Below are 20,731 nucleotides of genomic sequence, written 5' to 3'. Positions count from 1 at the left end.
TAGTGATTGATACATTAGTTCTTTATGTAAGATGGTATCTTAAAAACGTGCATCACAAATGTTTTTACTTAAGCCGTGTATCGCACAAGGCTACACTCTAGTGATATAAAAAAATTGTTCATATTAAAAAAAGGCCCCTCGATTTCAATAGTGTTTTTATCCCAAGCTTCTATATATTTTTTCTTTTTTAAAACCCTATATGATAATTACCTTTAGTTTTTTTTCTCATTTCAATAGCAACATCCATCCCTTTTCCCCCACAAATTTCCAACAAAATCAATTAAAATTTAAAAATAATGATAAAGAAAAGGTATATGATTAGATAAAAGATTAAGAATGTTTTGTAAACAGAAAAAAGTGATGGCAAAAAATAAAAGGAGAAAAAACAAGTATGTTTATACATCATTGGATTGCTTTGCAACTAATAACTCATGAGTTTTACAAAAGATATTATTAACGTTCTCAGAGAGGATTTAATTGCAAACTTGCACAAGGTATAACTGAAAACAATAAAATACATACATGATACATACTAGGATCGATGGGAGTCAAAAGAGACACAAAAATGAAGTTTCTATAACCTTCTAGCTATTTCTTTATAACCTGTAGTAAACGACAATTGGGAAACGTAACTATATGGAAGATTCTACATTCCAGTCCTTTATAACCTTAAGATTTTTCAATTGGGAAATGCTCTCTGGAAGATTCTTTAACCATGAATGTTAATTAGGAAGATTCTCTAACCTAGCTTCCAGCTATTTCCCTTGAAACCACAAGATGTTTCAATTGGGAAATACTCTCTGGAAGGTTCTTTAACCTATCAGCTATCCACCAGACGTCCAACTCTTTCAAACTTTGTAAACGTCGAAACTCATCAGGCAGTTTCTTAAGCTTATAGCAATATGAGAGATCCAATGTTTTCAAACGAGTCATGTTACAGATGCAGTCAGGAATACTCCGTAAGGATTCACAACCCATTAGGGTTAACTCCTCTAAACACTCCAATCTATCCAGATCCTCGGGTAACTGCTCTAGGTTCTCACACCAACCAAGGTCAAGTACTCTGAGATGATGCTTCAACATATAAATGCTATCATCTACCGGAAGACGCTTCATATTTTCAAACTTCACATGCAACTCCTCCAGAGTACTACTCTTAAACTTCTCCAGTACATATGAAAGTTCATCATCATAATCATCATCATCGATGATGGAGAGGACTCTAAGCTTTGGAAGTTCATCAGGCATATAGATTTCTTGACAATCAGAAAGTCTTAACGCCTCCAGATTAGGGGCCAGCCCAAGGTTGAAGCGTAACTTATCGATACGTTCAAGGGTGAGTTTAGTGAGCATTCGAAATTCAACAGGCATGACGAGTTCCTCCAACTCTATACAGAATTGAACTGATAACACCTCCAGATAAGGGGCCATCCCAAGGTTCAAGCTACGTAACTTATCGATATCAAGGAGGAAGACTTTAGTGAGCATTCGACATTCATCAGGCATGACGAGTTCTTCCAAGTCTTTACAAACTCTAACTGACAACACCTCCAGATTAGGGGTCAGACCAAGGTTCAAGCTACGTAACTTAGTATTGTAAAGGTTGAGGGACTTCAGAGGTGATGGACATTCGTTGGAAATGGTGAGTTTTTCTAAGGCTGTACAATGGGATAGGTCTAGCTTCTTGAGCCGCGAACATTTATCACAAATGTTGACTTCTACCAACTTTTCACATCCAAAAAGAACTAATTCTTCAAGATTTGGAAGCATCCCAGCAGAGTCAAATGTTTCTAGTACTTCAGAATAACGAAGGTCAAGGAGCTTGAGTTTGGGAAGAACCTATCAAATGAACGGGAAAAAAAAGGATTAATTTAAATAAAAATATATATAGAACCATAAAAATTGAATTAAACAAATTAATAAGTATTCTACCTTTTTTTCTCCCTCTTTCCAGAGTTGATGCATATGGCTCCGGGGCATTTTCATCACAACAAGCCTATCTGCTTGAAATGTTTTAGGTAAATACCTATAAGGGTATTCAAACAAATATAGATATTGTAAACTACTTGGAAGGAAAAATTCATCTATGTCAGATGGCTCCCCTATCTGAGGAAAACATGGCCCCCCTACGTGAAGAAAACATAGTCTTCTCATCTTTCTAAGACTTTGTGAAAGTTTAGCTGGATGGAGATCCGTTTGCTTCAGTTTTATACCTCTTATTGCTTCGGTACCCTGTAATATAAAATAGAAAAATGACATAGAAAAGTTTATTATCATAACAAATATAAATATGGTATCTTTCATATTACAAAATAAACTTGACCCTTACCATGTCTTTTTCTACTATGGTTTTAATTTCATGATTAATCCATAGTAGCTTATGGCGCCCCGGCTCATCAGGATACATGCTACGCACAATATGCATCCCCATTTCTTCCACATGATCATGCATGTCCAACAACCTTTTATCATCATCATCATCATCTTCATCATAAGCATCATATTTCTCATCGTAATAATAAACATCAGCAGCAGCATAATGACTATCACAGAAAGTAATTAAGGATTTCTGCTCGAGAACTCCTAAACCACTTTTAGCATGAAATCCTAAACTTTCTAGAATTCTGGTTGCTCTCTTCTTCCTTTGGCCCTTTAAGAGGCAAGCAACATATAGGAATATGTCTTTGTGATCCTTCTGTAGAGCATCATAGCTTATTTCCAATATTTTCAAGGTATCATCCCATGGAATTGTTTCTAGTCTTTTGATGGCATCTTCCCACACAACTGTAGAACAAGCATACAGAGACGAACTTAAAGTTTTGATGGTTAAAGGAAGACCAGCAGCATAGCGTAAAACCTCTTTAGATAACTTTTCATAACCCTGAGCTGGACTCTCTGTTTTAAAAGCATACCTACTAAGGAGACGAATTGCATCTTCATCCGATATAGTACTAACATCATGAATATTGTGACTCTCAACTCCATGGGCTACCAACACTTGCCTATCTCTTGATGTAATGATGATTCTACTTCCTGTCCTAAACCAACTTGGTTCTGCTAACGCCTCAAGTTGATTTCCATGATTCACATCATCTAGAACTACAAGAACTTTTATATTAGGCAACCTCCTTTTCATCATAATACGCCCCTCAACATCACTAGACACCTTAATCTTTGGATCGTCAAACACAGAAGTAAGGACCTGTTGTTGCATATCCTGCAAACCCTTAGGATCTTTTGAGCGTTCTCGAACATTCTCAACAAAGCTTTTACCATCAAACTGATTGGCTATCCGGTGAAAAACTACACTTGCCAAAGTCGTCTTGCCCATACCACCCAGACCGGTGATTCCTATCACCCGAAAGTCATCAGAGCCAACTTGTAAACTTAAAAGTAATTTCTCTACTTGGGTCGCCATGCCCACCAAGTTATCATTAATACCAAACTTGGCGAAGTATGGCTTTTGTGAAATGGCGTGAACAATTTTTTGGATGAATGGAACTTCATGCCTGTGTGTTGAAGAAGATTCAATAAAGTTACTCGAATTTCACATGACCAGTTATTTTCAATTGTATATATGACGTGTATTTATATAATCATACATGAATTGATTAGTAAACTAATTATTGATAGCATAGTGATATATTATTAGTAATTGTTGATTGTTAATCTAAACTTTGGCTTAAATGTGTCAAATTAGAAAATACTTGGTATGTGTATTGTAAAGTTAGGACCAAAAGTGTCAAGTTAAAAGATTATAACCGAAAATAAAGTTATATGTTTAAAGGTTGTGCCTGTGTGTGAAGGGTCTTGTGAAGGGTTGTGTTTGTTAGATGTGTCTGGTTATGTCTAAAGCCACAACAACCGCAAGTTATTAGTGTCGATGGTTTCTATATACAAAAACAATTATGTGTAATTTACAAGCAGGTTTATTCAAGCAAACATAGTATTGTTTATCATATTATCCTGTGAAACTATAGACTGAGAACCAACCATCAATAGATGGATTTGTACTTGAGGAATTTGACACTTATAGTTCTTGGTTCAAAATAGTGACATATGGTTTTAGTTCGAAAAAAGTAAAATAGTGACATATGTTTCTATATATATATATAGAAACATGAGATGAGACATAAGAGAATACCCGTCACCGTTCTTGGTCAACTCCCACCCTTCCAGAGTCGCTGCTTTTTCCATAGCAGCCCTCCATCTCCCAGCAGTCTCGTTCGCTGAGTGCACTGAAAACGCCTCTCCAACTGGCCCCTTTACATCGCGGACGTCGCTGGGTTTCACATGATAAAATATTGGGAAAAGAGTTCGCTCCTTCTCCGGGTTTTGGCACTCGAGGATCTCTATGAGCTCGTTTAAGCACCAGTAAGAATCTGCATACTTCTGGGAGAAAATAACAATGTGAAACTTGGAATCTTTAATGGCTTTTGGGAGCTCGTCGCTGATCCTTTGTCCAACCTCGATGTGTTTATCATCTTTGAAAACAATAATGCCATGTCTCCGAAAAGCTTCGAAAAGATGATCAACAAAACTGGTACGTAAATCTTTGCCCCTGAAACTTACAAAAACGTCATATATGTAACTCTTTTCAACCGATGAAGTTGAAGCCGATTCCATTACAAATAAAATGGAAATTTTTGTTTGGAGTGTGAATGGTTGTTTAGTACTACTGAAAGGCTGAACCAGAACCAACCAAAAAGAGGATAGATAATCTCAATTCTCAAATCTAACTATCTAAGATCAAATAATAATAAAAATAATAAAAGCTATAAGACGACTGAGTTGACTCTGAATAATCTTTTGTATAACGCGTTATTATTACTACTCTATTATTAGTTTTTTGGTCCCATTCTGACCTCTTTTCCACGGAACCAGCAAAGAAAAACTTATGTGGAAACATTACTACTAGTCAATGATTATTTTCATAGTATTTTACAACCTAACGAAGATTTTATTTTTATCATATGCCTAATACTGTAAATTAATAACACCAAATTTATCCATATATATATATATATATAGAAAGAGATGAATATCAAATCGATTCATCATTCATTTCAATAACAACATCCTTCCGTTTTTCCCTCTAAATTTCCAAGAGAATCAACTGTCTTGAAGTTTAAAATAATGGAAAAAATATATAGATGTAGATAAAAGATTAAAAATGTTTATAAGATTCAATGAAAAGTACATTCAGACCTTAAACCATAAAAATTATGAACAGTTGAATTAACTGCAACTATAATCCTACAGCATCAAGAAGTTCAGAGTGTTGAGAAACCGAAACCAGCGAATTAGCAACAATGGCACCACTAGCAGCAACAGCAGGGACTCCGATTCCAGGAAATGTAGAATCTCCACAACAATAAAGTTGCGGAATTGGTGTTGGGTGTCCAGGAAACGAGTCTTTTCCAGCTTGTATTGCTGGCCCATAAGTTCCTCTATTTCTTCTAAGAAATCTTTGGTGTGTCAATGGAGTTCCAACCAACTTCACCTCACATTTATCGCGACTGAAACCTGGACCTAGTGATCGTTCCACTGCTTTCCACATTACCTGGAGTGTAACGTGATTTTAGATTATATAGAATGATCATAGTTTGCCATATGAAATGTATTTAACGACACAATGTTGACCATCAGCCATGAGTAAATGAAACATATTTGTCCTTCGATAAGCCCCATTAGAATCAAAATATATCCATTTAAGTACGTACTCGAGTTAGATCATTAAATTACCCACTCATATTGATTAACGGATTTTATGACATTTGAATCAGTTCAGAACTGCCAAAGAGGTCTCATACCTCTACTATAAGCAATATGAATACTAGTTAGGAATTACCCCCTCTTTACTTGAGAATGAACTAATTCAGGTTAAGCTTTCAAAGAGTCAAATGGGTAACTTTTTTAATTAAAAATAATAATAACAACTTATGGGCCTTTATAAAGCATAAAACCTCCAAAATCATTTTATTCAAGAAGTGAGATTATTATTCAAATTAGAGAATTTTGATACTCATGTGTACCACAGTTATTGCTAATAGAAAACTGAACAAAATTCCGAGTATTGTGCAGACCCATAGAAACAGTGATTACCACAGTTTAAGCCTGATACCTAATTACCCAAATGGCCTGACCCACCCAATTTTCCATCTATACCAACAAATCTGAAATGATAATAGAGGCAGTGATTCTACCTCGGATCTTTCGGCTTTGAGTTGCTTGTATTCTGCACTTCTACGGTCAAGACCTTCCCAAAGTTCAAATGGTTCTGTTCCTGGAGTGTAAGCATGTAAAACATGTTTTCCAGGAGGGGCTAGATCTGGACTGAGTACACTGGGCACAGATATCAACACAACGTTTTGATCAGCATCAACTCCACGATTCCAATCATTTACAACAATGTGATGAATCCCCAAGTCTTCCCGTATTCCCTAATGGTTAAATACGCAATTAGATGCATTTTTACAAGGAATAAAAGATAAATTGAACTAATCATATTGAACAAACTCTTGAAGTGTGGAAGCTGCCTAAGTTGCTGCTCATAGACAAGACCTAGGCGTTTGTGTCTTTTATTATTTGTATGTGGCTTTTTTATTCATTAAGTCTAGGTACTTTGGGATTAGTCATAAAAAGTGACGTGTCACGTTTCATGAGATAGGCTATTGTCTTTTTTGACATTATTCTTGTACTAAGCCGTATTGATTTTCAGTCAACACGCTTGTTTTAATTGGTGATATATATAAATGCTAACCAAGGTAATCTTTTACCGAAAAAAAAAGATAAATTGAACTGGAAAACCGTAACATCTGAATATGACACTATTCCCACAAATTATGGTCAAGAAATTTTATCCGTTTGCAGAAGTATTTGAACTAGAACTAATTCTACACGAGTGTAGCCTTGTTTACCTTTAAAACCATTAGAACTTGAAGATAAAATTGAACTGTGCAGTTTTTTTTATTTTTGTTCTTAAATGGCTTAGGCTGAAAGTTGGACGGGTTGGGAAATCGGTCTAAATGGTTTTATGTCCATCTTTACAATCTTCTCCTAATTTATGGGCTACATATTGTTACATATTTTTTCTAACTTAATCAAACGATTTTTAAACATTGTATGCATTAACAATACACATTTTTGGGCAATTTCCAACTTTTTCAATCTGTTAGACCAGTTTCTCATTTAGCTAATATTGTTTATTTTACTTGGACCGTTAGAGATAAGGCATTACCCAAGTCAATACTTGTAAGTGAATGGGTGACAATTGTGGCTGTTACATTCACATGCCCAATCCAACCAAGACACTTGGAAAAATGTAGAAAAGTAAATCCCTCAAAGAATAAAGAACAAATAAACACCCAAATGGTAAAATGACAACCGAAATCTCTCAGTTGGATGGGTGTTTCTTCGGCTATTTGTTTGGCCATCCCCGGTGTTACTTTCACTATTTCCGGGTAACAAAAATGTCCTTTGTGCGTTAACACCAAGTACAATGGTTTGAAATGCTAATCACAAGATGATGCGATATTGTTAAGACTAGTACTCACCTCTGCATCAAATCCCAAATGCAGATGCATAAATGACTCGCATTGCTTAGTATTTTCAATTCTTTCCTCATATGATTTTGGGACAGCTTCCACAGGTAGTAACTTTAAAGTGTCCCACATGGATGCATTGCTTACAACAGCTTTCTTTGCACGCACAAACTGCAAATGTAACAAAAAAGCTTTTAAAAAAAGAAAAAAAAAAAGATAAAGTAACACCAAATAAGGCTTTACATGGGTAAATTACGAGTCTTGGTTACTCACTTGCCCACTTCTTAGTTTCACTCCTACTGCTCGTCCGTTCTCAATTACTATATTCTCAACATGACTTCTTAGTGAGATTCTGCCACCAAATTTCTGTAGTCCACGAACAAGAGCATCAACAACTGCTCCACTTCCCCCAAGAGGGTACTCTAAACTGCAGCCTGGTTTATACCATTCAGCAAACATGTAAATCTGCAAATATGAAATGTAAGAACAAAATCAGGAACTTATAAGGCATGAAATGAAGAATGAAGCAATAGAGGTGTCAAAAAAGGCAGTTCCGGAAGGTTGACTACAGTTATTTGGTCAACGGGTAATATTTATACAGGGCTGATCAGTCAACAATCTTTGTTCCTTTTTTCCTTGATTTCTTTAAATAACTAATGTATTAGAAATCACTAAAAAAAGTCATCTCGTTAAGATATTAATCTAACTCTTATGAATAAAGAGATTGAAAAGGTTGTAAGCTTAAATACACCTCAGGTCACCAACTTTTGGCCAGCTCAACTCATTTGACCTGTTTCATATATATTTATAAATATCACTCTCATTTGACACATTAGATAGAAGTTATAACCCAAGTCAACCCATTCTAAAGTAATCAGGGCAGAATTTTCACTCTAACCAGCTTCTTTGTCGTGAAATATCTTTTAATGGTAGCTTAGGTCCTGAAAAACTTGTCGACCTACCATCTCTGCTGAAAGTACACCATCAGATTTCACTCCAGCAAGTAAGAAAGACAAAAGATCTACCCAGTTTCTGATGAAGGGGTCTTTCAATCCCAATGAATCAACAACTTCTGAAAATGGTCTTAAAAGCTTTGTAGCACCAAGAGCACCTTGAGGTCCCATTTGTGCGAAAGATTTTAGTAGTGACAGTGCATATCTAGCTCCAGCAGTGGAAAGAACACCCAAGTCACCTCTGATAGATAGAGGAGGTAATGCCATGGCAGCTGCAGATAATGGAAGTATTGCATCCTGTATAAAGTTTATGTTCACTTCGGAAGTATTTGAAAATGAAAAGAATGCCAACTCTTAAGAGGAAATGGTGTTGAAACAACGGAAGTGAAATGTCACTAACAAGAAGTTTACGCCATTCCAGCACAGCATTTGGGCCAGCATACGTCTCTAAGTCCTGATATGTTTTTGAAAAATGAAATATTAAATAAGTCTTGGATAAGAAACTATATCTCACTGTTCACTTACAAGTGTTGATTAACTACCTTGAAGAATTCTGTAGGACCAATGCGTGACAGAAATTCCCCTTCAGGTACATAGACCATCCACGAGTTATACTTGGCACAGGGAATTGACTCACCCAATGCATCCAAAACCTGTAAACCGTGATGACCATCAAAAATTAATCCGATATATAGATTGACAATTAGATATCATTATGCATGTCCATCTAATAAGTAGTACCATATAATTACTTATCAGTAGTTAATTCAGTTTTAATACTATACATAAGTAGTGGAACTAGTCATATAGTGTGAAATTTGAGCCTAAGGCTTGTTAAATGAAGAGTATGAAAGACATACATACTTGTGCAAGTGGATTTGCCTGGGAACCTCTAGATTGAAATCCCGAAAACAGAGAAGGGCCAGAGTCAAATTTGTAATCTTTGATCTCAAATGAATGAGCAGCACCGCCTGGTAAATCATGGCTTTCTAAAACTAATACATCCTTTCCATATCTAGCCAAAAGCCCTGCACAACATAGTCCACCAAGACCACTCCCTATAACAACAACTTCGGCTTCTGCCTTGCCTGCATATTAGCATTCCATTGCATCATAATTTGCTATATTGGACTTCAAGTACATGCAGAAATGAGCGTTTCCCATTTTGAAAATAGATATACTCGAATAACACTTATTAGTAGAAGGGTATAGTAGTCATATATCCATTGGTCGCATAAATCTTATCTTCAAACTAAGAATACAAGTTTCAATCTCTACTATTATTGCATATTAAACTGGAAAAACAGAAATTTAGTCAAAATCAAATGTAACATAATATATCAATTTTGACAAAGCAGAGTATGTAAAATTTCTGTGCTCCTACTAAAGGAGATACGCATTCAATCCATAGATTTAGGCATCACCAAACCAAGGAGCGAATAGAATGGGAAAAAACTTATAACTCCTATTAAGACGTTCGGGCCCTTCATCTTTCTGAATTGAGACGCGGGCAAGTGATAGTACAATTGATAGGTCTCATCAAAGGTTGTGCCTGGTATTGTTGCTCTATGTCCATTTGGGGACTCTGTGCCATTAACAAACGCCACGAGAAACGAACGTGTAAGAGCAGGGCATTCATGGGGAATAACTGAATAAGGGGCAGCTACTATTAGATACCCTTTGGTAATCTTTTTTGTTTGGTCTCACAGGTAAACCTTTTGTCATTCAAAGGAGAAGACTTTCAAACGCGCAAACACTTGGCCTAGCAGGACAGCAGCGGGCAGCCACCAACTTGGTCCAGGTAACACGAACACCCACAGAGAGCCAACTTGTATATCTCATCTTGGCTAATGTATTTCATCGCTCCCACCAAAAAGTCTCATTTGTTCAAAATCTATCTACTTCACTAGAAACTGCAAACGATGAGAATAACAATCCTAGCGATGAAGAAGAGGTATATGCATCGCCTTTTGAATCTAATGTGTTACAATTAGGGGAACATTTCTAGAAATTTAACTTCCACTTGTATGATAGTCAACATAGGCGCCATGTCCATGTATCCTTCAGTCTACAACATGACAGACCATTCTATCAATCAATTTGCCCGTCCAAGTCATCAAGCAACCGGTTACCTTTTTCCTCATATATATAACAACAACAGCACATCATGGAACTTTAAAATACCCAATTTACCTTCTTAAATTTTGTTAAAGTTTCATGTATTTAATCACAATAGGTGTAAAATAAAAGAGTATAACTATAAGAAGCTGGTTTAGGACAACAACTTTCTCAATAATCAACAACATTATTATTATGGAAGTAAAAATTTTAACACCAATCTGGGTTTCTTCGAATTAGTCATTTTCTCAATCGGGTATCTCTGATTCTACCCAAAACAAGAAAAAGTTACAACCTTTAAGTGTAAAGATTCAAAATCTTTGAAATTTGAAGAAATGAGTGTGTTTGGGATTGAAGTTAGCAGAGCCTGAAGAGCACAAACACATATTCGATACAACTACTTGTACAAAAATAATACTAATATAAAGAAGTATAGTTATAAATTGATAAAAATACCTGAGAAAGAGTTGGTTTGAGTGATTGTAGAAGACGATGAAGTCGAAAATGAAGGTGTTTCCTCGTCAGTGACAACAACGTTGGAAGCAAAAATCCTAGAATTACGACGACTACTAGGTTGTGGTCGTATTAGTTTGGCATTGTAACAAGGAGCTGGTTGCTTGTAGTCCAAACAAGAATAACCAGTGGTTGGTTTGAAGAAAAACAAAGAGCTAGTTCCAGCTACTGCTGCTGCTGCCATGATCATTACTTGATTTTAACATATGTCCATAACCCAACTAAAGTTATATAATAAGTGATAGACGGAGGGATGAAATTGATTTCTTGTTTTAATTCTAGTTTGAAAGTTGCCACGCTTTCTTTATTATGCCCATACACCACTAGACCATAACCAACCAAAAACTAGCCCCAACCTTTTTGGATATTATTATTATTATTATTATTATTATTATTATTATTATTATTATTATTATTATTATTATTATTATTATTATTCATTTTCAAATAGACAATGCCATATAATTTACATACAACAAAGTGAAGAAACATATTATATATTAAATTAAGGGGAATGATTAATACTCCTAGCTCATTAGTCTAAAAATCATCTTAATTAATTGGATGGTGATATGTGGAAATTTAAAGAGCAAGATTAGAAAACGGAATAAATAGAATCTACTTGTCACATTTATAAGGTTTTAGGAGAATTTTTAAGTAAATATTTAAAAAGATCAATCATTTCCTTAAATTAATAATGATTGGATATTTAAAGATTTCGGTAAACCCCAATTGAATTCATATATCAAATTCTTTAATTTTGTTACTTTTTTTTTTAAATGTTGATAATTCGCTTTTCTTTATTAAATTGAGCTAATGAGCTTGTATATGCTTCTTTTTAAATCTTCCTCAACACCAAAAATCTATTTAATTGTACAGTATATGGATCGTTCGTATTATTAGTTAACTTTAATATACTCATCTCTTTTATTCACTAACTTACCTAATATAATTATAATACTTTAATTAATGAAATCATTTACAAAATACATTTTTCAAACTTTAAAATAATTATATCATTCCTTTTTACTACAATCACTTGTACATTAATATACGCTGCTACCTCCACCCGTAGCTGCCTCTAGAGGTTTACAAAACAAAAAAACCGGGTTGGAACCCGAACACAAAAACGAACCTGAAACTGGTCAACAACTGGGTTTGACCCAACCCGGTTCGGGTTTGACCTAACCCGACAGTTACTAACCGGTTTGGGTTTTTGGTTTCTACTTTCGGTTAGAGACCGGGTTGAGATCGGGTTGGGTTCGGTTTTTGGTTAAAATAACCAAGTCAAACCTAGTCAATAATTGGCTAAAGTTTGACCCCAAACCAGTAACCGGGTCAGGCATGTCAAACCAGGTTATGGTTCTGTTGACCAAAAAACTGGTTTGGCTTCGGGGCGGGTTGAGTAGAAACCGATTTTTGTTCACCTCTAGCCGCCACCAATAACGTGTTGCCGCCGCGCCACACCTCCGCATCATGCGAGCATTGTCTAGTGTTTCAAAATACGAACTAGTTGCTTCCATATATTTAACATCTTGGATACCAATAACACAACATGTTAACTTGTGGCATGGGAGATCAAATGATCACATGCAATTGGTATTTCTCCAAATTAGTCGTTATTTCATTCCTCGTCTTTGAGATGCAGATATGGAAAACATGATCATGACACCCTTCCTAATGGGTAAACCCAAATCACGCAAGCCGACAAAATAAAAGAACTTTAAAAAGCTGCTGGAATGGCACAAAAGTTGATGCATGGCATGGCATGGCATGGCCACATCACAAACCACGGTTACAAAACACCATAGAAACATGCTCATATATCATAAGGCAACACAACATTGCAAGTTAGTATTTACAGGCAGCCTTCAAATCATTAAAAATCGCCTATATAAAGACCACCAGACAAGCCATGTAAACAATATTTATAACCATAGCTTTGATGGACACGCAGGCTCCCGATAAAAAGGGACACTTACTTTTTTCATTCAAGAAATAAACACATCACTGCTGTTCCTGTTCAGCTTCCTTTCACTGTTCCGTTTGTAAGTAGGGTTGGACCTCCGTCCTACCCTAGGGTCTCACAAATAAGCAGAGCAGCCTTCTTCACTTCATGATCATTTTTGCTTCTTCTTGGATCATGAAGCTAGCAAAAGAAAACTTCCTCATCTCCCAACTTCAATACTGTTTAAAAACCATGTCTTCAATCACAACTGCAATCAGAATATGATTTCAGTTAGCATAAAAACCAGTAGATACCAAAACAGAATCAAATCGAGATATATTAGCCAACCGTTCAAAAAAAATTGAAGATCTATTTACCTAACTTCGACAATAGTGCCACCTTGTGATGGTATTAAAAAGCAGCATTTCTTATTTGGCAAGTATCCAATTCAAAATTTACCAACTTGAACATTAGCAGTCTTAAAAAGAAATTGGCGATATTATTTTTGGTTCACAAGTGTTCTTAGAGTTTGCAGTAAACTATAAAATCCACATGTCAAGTGAAACTTTGCAACTTTTAAGGAAATGGATTACCTTACTGAGAAGACTAAGGACCGGAACTTGACTTCTGAATCCAGACCTGTTTCTGAAATGTCATCACATTGTATTAGTAAATTAGAGAGACACATAGAATGCAGATGCAAATGCAGACAACTCTTTGGAACCAATCTAAAGCAAAACACACCTCATGAGAACCATGGCCAGTAGAAACTCCTCTTTTCGAAGATTTTCCCTCACTTAAGGTTGGATACCCATCTGCATCCTTAGCTGTATTGTGAGATTGTCCTCGTCGACCACCATGTTTTTGGGACCCTACATATTTATCTACACATCACGGCTAGCATGAAAAATCTTGCCTCTTTAACTTGTTAACCTTTTCTCAATGCTCACCATAAGGTAAAACATATATTATGGAACATAGTAGAGAGATTATTTTTCCGATTTATAGAATAGCATGCATATATATCATTGCACTAATGTACCGTACTTCAGCTTTTACAAAGTAAACTAACCATTATCAGATGAGAAATGACCACCACGTCCACTTCCAATCGGTTTAAATTCCCCACCTCTGGCATTTGACGGGTACTTCACCTCTCCATGAGTTCCTGTTGAACCACTAACAATATGATTATACGGTACAATTTAGTGGCAAGCAGACATCTGCAAGGTACAATCTTGACTAATTCTGTGTTTCAAATCTCATGACAGCATTAGCTACTACAGGTGGCAAATTCTTTAAAGGATCATACGGGACAATCAAAATTCAGAAAAGAAACGGGTCAAGTGGGTTAAGAACTTAAGAAGTCTCCCAAAGTGTATTTTTAATGAATGCATAGAAATCATTTATAAACCTAGATTATCATTGAAATAATATATTATCTCTGGAAGGGACACGATGGAGTTATGAATAACAGCTTACTTTTAATAACCACCATTATGTGGTTGGTCATTAATAACCCAATTTTAATGGCCAATGATAGATAATAAAACCATTAACACCAACCACCTAAAGCCTAAAGGTATTCATGGACTGAAGGTTTATAACCGGTTTTCTTTTAAGTTGGTTTCAGCTGGTTGTATAGTTACATTTTTAGTTTTATAATCATATTTGACACAAGTTATTTATAATATCAAGAAAAAAAAAAGTAAAAGATTTAGACAAGTGTTTTAGTCAATACGGCTAGAAGCCTAGAACCAACCAAATATTGCCTGTTCTATCTGTTACCCAACCAACCCACATTTTGCCTCTGCCAACATTAGATATGTGATGGCCACACCTTCTGCAAAATCTGGTTGCATTTGGGAAGATTGAGAATTATGAGATGAAAGGGATTCGTCACTGGCATGTGATCCATCAGAACGCCTAAGAGGAGTCCAAACACCACGGTCGGGTCTGTCCTTGTTCCTAGTACTACGCTTGTCATGCTTCTCATTGTGAAAGCCATGTGTATCATGATCATCTGGCAATCCGTTAGAATCCTTCAAGAGTAGTGCATTGGAAGGTCTTGGTGGTCTTCTGTCCACAATATCCCGGTTTGGAGTCTGGTTCTGTTGTTCAGACTGATGTTGTCGTGCATCCTTGTTGACAAGTATGCTTCTGATAATCCTCCCACTACTGGCCTCTCGTTGCTGGTTCTGTTTGGGACCACCAGAACCATGGGAAAGTTTAACAGACGATGAACTCTGCTGTATCTGGCATCCAAGTAACAATAGAACCATCAGAAATGTGTTGCAAGACAGATAACAATACAATAACCAAACTTGGCAAAAACAAAAAAAAAAAAGAAAAAAGAAAAAGAGAAAAAGAAGAAGAGAAATCAAGAGCCTACATTGGAAATTTCCTTTTCCTTTCCTTTCAAGAGCAGAATTTTCTTTTTCCCAATATCAGAGGTTCCAGAAGAACCTGTACCAGTTCAAAATGATAAAGTTCTATGAGTTTGTGTTGTATTCACTCAAGATACTCGCATTCTAAAACAAATCAAGCTCCTAAAAATAGGAGCCAGATATTATTACTGCAAGTTTCACACTATAGATATGGTATGTGCCATTAGTTGGGGTCTAGAGACAAGGGACGATTCTTGGGTCATAATACATTGACCCATCCACAAGGGATTTCTTGCCTTAACCAGTCTCCAGTATATGTATACATGAGTATACATGTACATGATATTTACATCATAAGAATATAGATACATCATTGCAGGATGCATATTATTATTATAATATATACATATTAACAGATGTATTATGCACAAGAAGGTTTAGATGCATAATACAGGTACATGTATGTATCAGAACAGCATACATAAAGAAATGGGCAACAATTATGGAGCAAAAAAGATCAGGGTGGTGAGAAATACCCCTTCCATCCTCAAGCACCACACTTCCAGACGCAGAAGATGACCCCGTGGGTTTTTCAGAAAGCGGCTGATCATCATGTTTGTGCACCTGAACGTAGGTTGACTTTTCTTTGCCACCTCTGCCTTTCGCAGTATCCCGTGGGACATACTGTCAATAAGGAAAAAAAGATGTTGAAGATAGTTCATCAGCCATGCACAACAGAGAAAACTACACAAAGCGGAACCAAAAAACACTAAATATTGAAGGGCCGTTTTCCAAATGCCATGCCAATAAATTGATTCTACCTTATAAAATAGTACAGAAAAAGGATAACTAAACAAACTACAAAAGGAAATTCGACTTTAGATTTGACTCCTTGGCGTCCATAAATTTTTTTAAATAAAAAAATGAAGCACTACAACACTCGGCATGTTGTATAGTGATATTTAATGAGGACATAACTGTACTGTGATAAAAATTAAAATCCAAGCATGTTCTTGTCATGTTAGAAAAAAAAAGTAGTGAGCCTCGAGTAACAAGAGATCCATTTTAAGTTCACTTTAACTTTCAAAAAAAATGTGTGTAAGAACTCAGATACCATGGTGGTAGAAGTTCTCCTCCTGTCAGAACCATGTTTCGGGGCAGCAGAACTTGAGCTTGAAGACGATGCACCGGTAGCCCGTCTCGCCAATTTCCCATTAACCAAAGACCTCTGAAATAGGTCATCAGAATTCAGACACGGTAAGGTCGAATACATGTGACTTAGTAATTTTATAGTAATCATAATAGATTAATAACTACTATAGTAACTGTATGCTAAATACTGAATTCATGAAACAACCACCAAACTGTAAGTTACAAAGGCCAAAGTTTATGCAATAGGAGAACTAGAAAACAAATTTTAATATTTTATATTTCTCTATCATGTCAATTCTTTCCAGGGCTTTTGCAACATAAAAAGGCACGATCTTTTCCTGTCTTACAGTCAATAGCAACCTAATATCTTAAAAGTTGATTAGATATGCAAATATGAAGAAACATAAATCCTACCCGAGGTACACTCTTGGCAGCTCTTTTCTGGCGAATAAAATCCATTAAAGGGGTAACTATAGGGGCTTCTTTAGCGGCACCTTTTAAAACAAAGTCAAGAAAAAAGGGAGGTAACTCAATTCCATATGATAGAAATATGTCCATTTCTAATGGTCAAGTTTAAGCTCATTGCATGAGCCTACATATTCAACAAGCTATAGGACTAACCAGCTCGTTCAGCTTCCTTTCTTTCCAGCTGCAACTCTGCACTCGGAAGGTTCTCAACAGGCTTCGAAATTAATTCAAGAAATTCGAGATACTGAGGATCTATAAATTCATCATAAAGTTAATTATGGAATATAAAAGCAACGAAAGTCTAGCAAGAGTAGATACATTAGCTAGCTAAAAAACCATCTTAAATACCTTTGTCTATAGTCCCTTCACGTCCATCTTTCTTAGACCAATGCTTTGGAACACGCTGTGAAGGCGCGTACTCAACTATGGTTTTGCATTGGGTGCCTGACACAAGGTAATATGTTAAGACCTTCTCCTCCATTATATATTAAAACAATGAAGTGACTGAGCAAGAACTACTAAAGCACATTAAGAGAATATAAATGTGATGCCATTTTTGCTCTTACCCTTTTCATTGACAAACACATGTCCGTTAAAGAACTCAGCAAACTCAATCACATCCTCTGGTTGCTTAAAGTCGATGTAGGCTCTAGAATAAGATTGAGTCTTCAGACTGCAAAAATGTTCAATGAAAATTTTCAAATCACATGTTCTTAACACGTATATAGAACATTTTAAGGCACTTCTAAATTCTGATGCATGTAAGCAAACTGCTAAATGAATTGTGTTTTTCATTAGTATACTGAAAACAAAGGCAGTTTGACACTTTGACCTTTACGGGACAATGTCATATACATCTTCACTAAAAGAACAATATGGTCCTCAAATGAATAACCTATGAGGCCAAAATATTACTAGATAACTGTCTATGGTGTTTTATGCTTAATTAAGGGCGTGTTTGGGATTGGTTTGATATGCGGTTTTCTGTTGGGAAAAAATAAGCAGGTACCTGCTTATAAAAAAGCATTACTACTTACAAAATAATCAGATAAGCAGTTTCCAACATAATGTTTGTTATTGCTTATCTGTTTAAAAAAACAAGCAATAAGTAGATAAGCATAAAAATAAGCAATCCAAACAACCTATTAGATCACTTAATTGTTACCTGGTGAGTTGTAATTTGGTGAGTACTAATTTACTAAAAGCATTCTTTGATTTTCAAAAATAAGATAAAATACGACATTAGCAAGGTATAACAAAAAAAAAGTAAATTATAAGGACATGTTATCATGGCAATAACGGGAACGTCAGTAAAGACACTCCTTTTAGAATTATTGACATAATTCAACTTCTTCTATGTCATCTTTGTATACATCACTTAAAGATCCAAAAGTCCACTAAAATTGTCTCTATTGAACTGTTAGGCATTCGTTTTGAAAGCGATATGTTTCAACAGCTACAAATGCTCGTTTTACTTAAATTCTGAAATCAGGTAAACAAAAATCATCACCGAAAGCAAATGTAATCTGTTCACAACTAAGTCCATACCAAAACTCCAATTTCACCTTTAGTTACCCCTAAACCTCTTTATCTATACTAGTCATACCGATGACCTACAGCCACCAAAACTTTAAATTCTTATTTATTTAAAAAATAAAAAACTTGACAACTACTCGAAAGTCGAAACTATCCCCCGTGCAGGAACTATACTAGTACTTTGTAAAGGCAATTATCCAACATACATCCATTCATAGAAGCATCAATATATACAGATACAGATATAGATATAGATATTGATATATATACATTAATCTATCAACTAAGTTAACAAATTCATAACAAAATCAAGCAAACTTTTAATTAAAAAAAAAACTGCAAGTAAAACCCTAACCTGCTCTTGCCAGGACGAAAACAAAACCAGTTGTAACGGCCCGAAAACCGGGCATCAATAAGCTCCATTAACGCCTCCTGAGATATATTATGTGGCAAGTGCCTCAACACAACTTTTTTTCTATTCCACACACCTTTCATTCCTACTTACAATATAATTATATATATATGTATGTATAATAATTCCACCAAACCCTAATAAAATTAATGCGATTTTTCGTAATTAATTAGAAACCCTAGAAAGTGAAATTGGTGAGATTTTATATGTGAATTACATCTTTAATTGTGGTTTTGGATAAGTGATCGGAAAACTGGTTTTTTTTGTGCCCTAATTTTGATCGGAAATTGAATTAAGGAGAGAGAGGGGGGGATAGCGAGCGTGCGAGAGAGTTATGAAATTTATTTTGAGGGATTGATTGATTAATTAATTTTTGATACTAGGAAATTATAGAGAGGGATGGAAAATTTTTCTAAGTGATACTAGGAAATTTTGACCTATATAATATTTTTTTAACAATTACCTTTTGAAAGAAAAAAAAAATTAGAATCGAGTCACTTTATACCTTTAATTACTTTATTAAATTAATCGTTTTGATAACGCGTGAAAATAATAAAATTGTTCAAATATAAATGTGATATAAATTTAAAAATAAATACCTTGCGTTAAATTCAGATCACGATGTATTTTGATCAGTTTTTTAATTTTCAAAAAAAATTTACTCGTAGTTTTCAAATACATTTCACCAAAGCTAATATATAAAAAGGGATAAAATTAATTATGTTGTCTTTTATTGATAGATTATGTTGAAATTTTTTTAATTAATTAAATGAATCGAGAGTTATGATTGGTTAATAAGCTATTTAGTCAGTTGTCTTTTAGTATATATAAAGATTATAAATAGTATTATTCAAATTAACATGAGTAATATCCAAATTTGTTTAGGTTAAATTTAGATGGATATAGGTAAGGTACAATGTTAAATTTAAACTCACCATATCCTTTTCTTTTTTTTCATAAAGCAAACTTAAAAAATGTAATGGGGTGAACATGTCAACATGACTAAAGTGAATATTCTTTTTTAATCAATTTTTGTATGATTCTGTCAATATAAATGTGGCTAATGAACATTTAATTAATTGACTCAAGGTTTTAAAACTATAAAAGTAAATATGTTTATGACTCATATAAAATTAGTAAATATTAGTTTGAATTAATAAATATGTATTCGTTTATAAAGAAAATATAAATTTAATCACATACATGTGAATTTGGGTGTGATGAACACACATTAGCAAAAATCTTTTATAATCTACAATTGTGAAACTAAATTTTCAAACATTTGATATATTCGGTGATGTAGTAATTGAGTTAATATTAGTTACAAGTCACTATTAAACGCAGTATACATTATTTAGTGAAAGATCAATTAAGATTATACATTATTGACTTTGACAGGTGTCACATCACAGTTAAGTGTCACGTCAGCAAAACTGATGCCGTGGCATCGATGATGTGGCACTTAACGAGTTCCATCTGTTAAAAACTAACGAGATACCATTTATTATAAATTTTTTGAACAGATGATTCTTTAAATAGACGAAAACAAAATAGGTTACCTTTAATAGGAAATTCGTGTAAATATGTACCTTTTGTGGATTTAACCCATAAATGAATGATATTGGTGAACTATAGAGGATGGATCACTAGTCCACTACAGCGCAAACAATTCCATTTCGGGCCATTTTACAACGATTTGT

General features: G+C 34.9%; 3 protein-coding genes across 4 annotated transcripts; all 3 read right to left on the bottom strand.

Moving 5' to 3' along the window:
- Positions 1–497: 497 nt before the first annotated feature.
- LOC122593881 (disease resistance protein RPV1-like) lies at positions 498–4,685 on the bottom strand. The gene is made up of 4 exons (XM_043766335.1): positions 4,145–4,685; positions 2,330–3,509; positions 1,933–2,232; positions 498–1,839 (listed from the first exon to the last, which is right to left on the bottom strand). Exons 1-4 carry the CDS (start codon positions 4,624–4,626, stop codon positions 745–747), a joined length of 3,057 nt encoding a protein of 1,018 aa, XP_043622270.1. The 5' UTR covers positions 4,627–4,685; the 3' UTR covers positions 498–744.
- Positions 4,686–5,156: 471 nt separating this feature from the next.
- LOC122593547 (prolycopene isomerase 1, chloroplastic) lies at positions 5,157–11,399 on the bottom strand. Of its 2 annotated transcripts, none has more exons than XM_043765969.1 (9): positions 11,072–11,399; positions 9,362–9,585; positions 9,040–9,150; positions 8,898–8,951; positions 8,507–8,794; positions 7,818–8,009; positions 7,557–7,715; positions 6,207–6,443; positions 5,157–5,563 (listed from the first exon to the last, which is right to left on the bottom strand). In XM_043765969.1, the coding sequence occupies exons 1-9, from the start codon at positions 11,316–11,318 to the stop codon at positions 5,249–5,251; spliced, it is 1,827 nt and encodes a 608-aa protein (XP_043621904.1). In that variant the 5' UTR covers positions 11,319–11,399; the 3' UTR covers positions 5,157–5,248. The 2 variants fall into 2 exon arrangements, with proteins under 2 accessions (XP_043621904.1, XP_043621905.1); XM_043765970.1 differs by having other exon boundaries at positions 8,570–8,794.
- Positions 11,400–12,923: 1,524 nt separating this feature from the next.
- Positions 12,924–19,402, bottom strand: LOC122591287 (regulator of nonsense transcripts UPF3). Its single transcript, XM_043763528.1, has 13 exons — positions 18,975–19,402; positions 17,650–17,756; positions 17,432–17,527; positions 17,237–17,335; positions 17,030–17,109; positions 16,578–16,691; positions 16,000–16,147; positions 15,469–15,542; positions 14,917–15,331; positions 14,149–14,244; positions 13,821–13,948; positions 13,670–13,721; positions 12,924–13,344 (listed from the first exon to the last, which is right to left on the bottom strand). The coding sequence occupies exons 1-12, from the start codon at positions 19,112–19,114 to the stop codon at positions 13,683–13,685; spliced, it is 1,536 nt and encodes a 511-aa protein (XP_043619463.1). The 5' UTR covers positions 19,115–19,402; the 3' UTR covers positions 12,924–13,344; positions 13,670–13,682.
- Positions 19,403–20,731: the final 1,329 nt, after the last annotated feature.

The sequence above is a fragment of the Erigeron canadensis genome, chromosome 3, assembly GCF_010389155.1.
Source record: "Erigeron canadensis isolate Cc75 chromosome 3, C_canadensis_v1, whole genome shotgun sequence".
Classification (NCBI taxonomy): Eukaryota; Viridiplantae; Streptophyta; class Magnoliopsida; order Asterales; family Asteraceae; genus Erigeron; species Erigeron canadensis.
Note: the sequence above shows the minus strand (reverse complement) of the source record. Positions and strands in the feature narration are given on the sequence as shown.

Excerpts from the sequence above, each read along its gene's own strand:
- LOC122593881 (XM_043766335.1), bottom strand. The coding sequence starts at position 4,626 with ATGGAATCGGCTTCAACTTCATCGGTTGAAAAGAGTTACATATATGAC. Across the intron at positions 3,510-4,144 it reads TTGACCAAGAACGGTGACGG|GCATGAAGTTCCATTCATCC; the intron begins GTATTCTCTTAT and ends TTCAACACACAG. Across the intron at positions 2,233-2,329 it reads CCATAGTAGAAAAAGACATG|GGTACCGAAGCAATAAGAGG; the intron begins GTAAGGGTCAAG and ends TTTATATTACAG.
- LOC122593547 (XM_043765969.1), bottom strand. The coding sequence starts at position 11,318 with ATGATCATGGCAGCAGCAGCAGTAGCTGGAACTAGCTCTTTGTTTTTC. Across the intron at positions 8,795-8,897 it reads TGGAATGGCGTAAACTTCTT|GATGCAATACTTCCATTATC; the intron begins GTTAGTGACATT and ends AACTTTATACAG. Across the intron at positions 6,444-7,556 it reads ATTTGGGATTTGATGCAGAG|GGAATACGGGAAGACTTGGG; the intron begins GTGAGTACTAGT and ends TTTAACCATTAG.
- LOC122591287 (XM_043763528.1), bottom strand. The coding sequence starts at position 19,114 with ATGAAAGGTGTGTGGAATAGAAAAAAAGTTGTGTTGAGGCACTTGCCA. Across the intron at positions 16,148-16,577 it reads GGAGAACTTCTACCACCATG|TATGTCCCACGGGATACTGC; the intron begins GTATCTGAGTTC and ends CCTTATTGACAG. Across the intron at positions 13,949-14,148 it reads TCATTTCTCATCTGATAATG|GGTCCCAAAAACATGGTGGT; the intron begins GTTAGTTTACTT and ends ATAAATATGTAG.